Source organism: Arachis ipaensis, chromosome B7 (assembly GCF_059453495.1).
Source record: "Arachis ipaensis isolate K30076 ecotype BB chromosome B7, ASM5945349v1, whole genome shotgun sequence".
Classification (NCBI taxonomy): domain Eukaryota; kingdom Viridiplantae; phylum Streptophyta; class Magnoliopsida; order Fabales; family Fabaceae; genus Arachis; species Arachis ipaensis.
The window spans coordinates 138258936-138263457 of NC_142442.1; the positions used below are offsets into that span (position 1 = coordinate 138258936).

Below are 4522 nucleotides of genomic sequence, written 5' to 3' on the forward strand. Positions count from 1 at the left end.
TGGGAGCAAAACTTACTCCTCTTTTATGGATACCAGTTTCAACGATTGCACCAAAGATTTCATTTTTGAACAAGTAAAGAAAGAAAAAACTTGAAATGTAAATTGAAATTAAATTGCTTGAAATCGAAATTACAAAAAGCGAATGAAGTAAATGATTTCAAATTGAAAGAAAGCAATAAAATACCTCCAACACAGTCGAAGGACTTTGAATTCAAAAGACAATGCAAAAATATTAAAAGAAGAAAAGAAAAGACTTGCGAAGGAAAAGTAAATTGCAGAAAAGAAAAATTACAAGGGATTTTAAAAGAAATATAAAGACAATAGAAGGAATCCTACAGAAAAGAGACTCGAGATAGACTCAATAAATCGTTGAGATGTGAGTATTTTCTGAAATAGAATTCTAATCCCTTAATATTTTTGGACCTTCTTAATTTATAAAACAAGTTGACCAATCCCATTTTGTCAAATATCGCCCTTTAAAGAGTTTAAAAATAATTGTTCTCACTAATTGCAAATTTAAATAACTGTCCATTTGCACAACTTACTTTTGATCACAATATTTAACTCCTCGGCTCCATTTGTCGACAAACTCAAACAAATCAAAACCCTCTGTATCAGTTTTTGTCTCTCAATTTGATGCTCCCTATCGAACCAATCAATCGGAATTCTTCGACCAACACGTTTTAACTCAACTTTATTTAATAATCTCACAAGTCACAAGTAATATTCCGTTGTAAATTGGTAGTGGTAGTTCATCTCACCCATACCTTTATAATTGGAAATTGATTTCCAATAATGAAAAATGAAGTATATATTCGAAATTAATAACAATCGAACTCTATATTTTTAAGTTATAAAAGATTAGTATGATATTATAAAAATATTTTCTTACAAAAGTTAAATTGATAGAGAAAGCACATAAATAATTATATATTTTTAATATAAATAGTTTGATAATTGATCTTTAAATATATATTATTTTTTGTTTCTGAGGTAGCGTTTGTTTTGAGGTATTGAGACAGAGACTGAGAGACTAAAACTCAGTATCATGTTTGTTGGTTCAGAGATTGGTACTAAAATTTTTGTCTCTGTTACCAAAATTTCAGTATTTCAATACCTCAAAAAAGTGGGGATACAGGGGACTAAAATTTTAGAGATGAAAACTGAAACTTTAATAACATTTTATACCTAAAATACCTTCATTTCAATTAATTAATTCCAATTTTACCTTTTATACAAATTAAATTAGAATTTCATTCTTGTTTCAATTTCTGTCTTCCACTTTGCACGAAACAGAATACTGAGATTTATTTCAATCTCTGTCTCTTAGTCTCTGTCTCTCAGTCTCAATCTTTTTGTCTCTATCTCTCCACCAAACGCTAATACTCTATTATTTTTTAAAAAAATTTAAACAATATAAAAGAAATTAGCCATGGTTATACTGGATAATTTTTTAAAAAGAAAAACATTTTTAGCAACATTAAAGCAATAATACTATTTATGTATGTAAGTATCTTTTCGAACCTTCTATCTGAACATAACTATTTTAAAAACTTACAATAGTCACCATCTGTCATTATTTATTCATCCAATATTCAAAGCACACAATTTATTGAAGAACAGATGCTCGAATTGGTTTTTAAAAAAATTTAGATAAAAAATTTTGATCCCTAATAAATTTGCCTCTTTATCATTTTAAAGGAGATTAATTTATCTTGTAGTAATATTTTTTAAGAACCTAATTGTTTTATAATAAAATTTGTCAGAGATTTATTTGTTCGATCCGTGTATTAAAAATTTAATTGAAAGCGACAGAGTGATCAATCTATTCGACGAGAATAATTTTTAAAAAATTATAAAAAAAAATTATAAAAAGCAAAGTTTCCATCTAAAATTTTTTGGAGATCAATTTATAAGCTTACTCTTTATTTAATTTGAAGGGTAATATGGTCAAGGCACGAGACATTTTATTGAGGATATAGTTTAACCGGATATGGAAGTGTCCAAATCTTTTACCAACCTAATAAAGATTTGCAAAATGTATACTTTAATAGAAATAATGAACAACAAGCTAAACTAAGAAGCAAGCAAAAAGAATAATATTAATGGATATATAAATAGTGTGGCGCAGCCCCTTGTTAGTTTGATTTGGTGCGGTAAGAGTGGAAAAAATTAAAAAGACTGCACAATATGGGAAGGTCTCCATGCTGCGATGAGAGTGGCCTTAAGAAAGGTCCATGGACTCCTGAAGAGGATCAAAAGCTTGTTCACCACATTCAGAAACATGGCCATGGAAGTTGGAGAGCACTTCCTAAGTTAGCGGGTCAGCAAATTATAATTAAATCTCTTATATAAAGTTTACAATATTAATTTCTTCATCATGATGTAGTTTAATTTGTTGATTTTGTTGATGCAGGTCTTAATAGATGTGGCAAGAGTTGTAGACTTAGGTGGACTAACTATTTGAGGCCTGATATTAAGAGGGGCAAATTCTCCCAAGAAGAGGAGCAAACCATTCTCCATCTTCATTCCATTCTTGGAAACAAGTACTTTCCTAATATATGCTTCCCATCTCACTTACACCAATTCTTTTTCTTCTTTTATTTTTGAATAAATTACTATTTATATCCGTGAAAGATCCAAATGTTAACAAATGTATCATATAAGAATAAAACGACAATTGTACCCACGGAAGATAGTTTCCATGTGCCAAAAATATCCTAACGGACTAATTGTGTAACCAACGTCTGGGTACTCTTAGCACACGAAAGTCATCTTCCATGATTATAATTGTCATTTTATTCTTATATGGGTACATTTCTCAGCATCTGTATCTTTTATGGGTACAAATGGTAATTTATCCTTTATTTTTTTAGTAGAGAAGAAATTCAAGGGTTTTTAGTGAGCTAAATTCTATTCTATATAGCTTTTGTTTCATTATTCAGGGATAAAGAAAATGCATAAAAAGTTCTTACTTTTGGCAACAATTATGTTTAGATATATTTTTTTATTAAAGATATAATTATTTATGTGTTAGTCTTTAATAAGGTGAAAATTTAGGTGCAGTTAATTTCACGTAAAGTTGATAATTAAGAATCGTTGAATAAAAATTTAGTCAAATCATTTAACGGTTCTTAACCGTCAACTTCACGTAAGGTTAATTACCGTCAACTTCACGTAAATTTAATTGTACCTGAGTTTTATAATTTTAAAAAAAATAAATATCAAAATTTTTATGACTTAAAAATTTAGAATTTGTTTTTTTTTTTTTTTAACCCGAGTAGAAAGAATGGTTACCAATATAAGAGCAATATTGTTGAACAGGTGGTCAGCAATTGCGACCCATCTTCCGGGGAGAACAGACAACGAGATAAAGAATTTCTGGAACACTCATTTGAAGAAGAAGCTGATTCAGATGGGTTTTGATCCAATGACTCATCAACCAAGAACTGACCTTGTTTCTACCCTCCCATACCTCATAGCTTTGGCAAGCATGATGGATACATCATCATCATCAATTGATGAACATGCTCTGAGCTTACAAGCAGAGGCAATTCAAATGGCAAAGCTTCAGTACCTTCATTACTTACTCCAATCTTCTTCATCAAATTCCAACCTTGCCTTCGACCATAACAATCCCATCAACATCACAAACATGGAACCTCCTTTCAGTTTGTTAAATGTGAAAGAGAATATTAATACTAATAATAATAATAATAATAATGGTCCTTCTTCATTTCCTCCTCATCATCATCATCATGGGAATGGGATTCTTATTGATGATGATAGTAGCTGTCAACCACTCCACTACCACCCAAACATGCTATTATCTCACTTTTTAGACCCACCATCACAACAAGTCTCTTTCAATTCCCAATCATGTTTGAATAATATTAATGAGCAAGGTCAAGGTTCTACTACTAACTATGCAATCATAAGTCAAATGGATCACACAACAGCTGATGATAATTCCTCCTGGATTGTTCCATCTTCTACTTCTCCATTATCATCTATTGCTCCAAATAATAATGGACCCTCTACTACTACTAGTAACAATAATAACAATAATAATAATCCAGGAGATACAAGCAGCACCACTTCTAGCTATGGAGGACCTGCTTCTTCCTCCTCTTCTTATTGGTCTGAACTCTTTCTTGTGGACCCTACTATCATGCATGAGCTACCTTAGTATTATTTTTTATTTTCAGATTATAGTTGGCACTGTATTTGGTGTGTGTGTGTGTGTTTTTTTATTTTATGCCTTCATCATCATCACATTATTGTTTCTTGCCACTTCTTTCAAATCAACACACATCTACATATATATAGGTTATATATATATATATATATTATAGTATGTATAAATATGTATGTATTACATGTATGCGTATTTATATAATTGATACATGTTTGGTGTACATATAACTCTTGGAAAGATTAGTAGGACATAGTATATGAATGTCAATACAATTATTTTTCTCTTTAATTATCTATGTTTATTTGTTATTAAATTAATTAGATT

General features: G+C 30.0%; 1 protein-coding gene across 1 annotated transcript; it reads left to right on the forward strand.

Moving 5' to 3' along the window:
* The first annotated feature begins 2163 nt into the window (after positions 1-2163).
* On the forward strand, positions 2164-4303 carry LOC107608438 (transcription factor MYB53). Its single transcript, XM_016310233.3, has 3 exons — positions 2164-2323; positions 2417-2546; positions 3325-4303. Exons 1-3 carry the CDS (start codon positions 2191-2193, stop codon positions 4187-4189), a joined length of 1128 nt encoding a protein of 375 aa, XP_016165719.1. The 5' UTR covers positions 2164-2190; the 3' UTR covers positions 4190-4303.
* Positions 4304-4522: the final 219 nt, after the last annotated feature.

Excerpts from the sequence above, each read along its gene's own strand:
- LOC107608438 (XM_016310233.3), top strand. The coding sequence starts at position 2,191 with ATGGGAAGGTCTCCATGCTGCGATGAGAGTGGCCTTAAGAAAGGTCCA. Across the intron at positions 2,324-2,416 it reads AGCACTTCCTAAGTTAGCGG|GTCTTAATAGATGTGGCAAG; the intron begins GTCAGCAAATTA and ends TTGTTGATGCAG. Across the intron at positions 2,547-3,324 it reads CATTCCATTCTTGGAAACAA|GTGGTCAGCAATTGCGACCC; the intron begins GTACTTTCCTAA and ends ATTGTTGAACAG.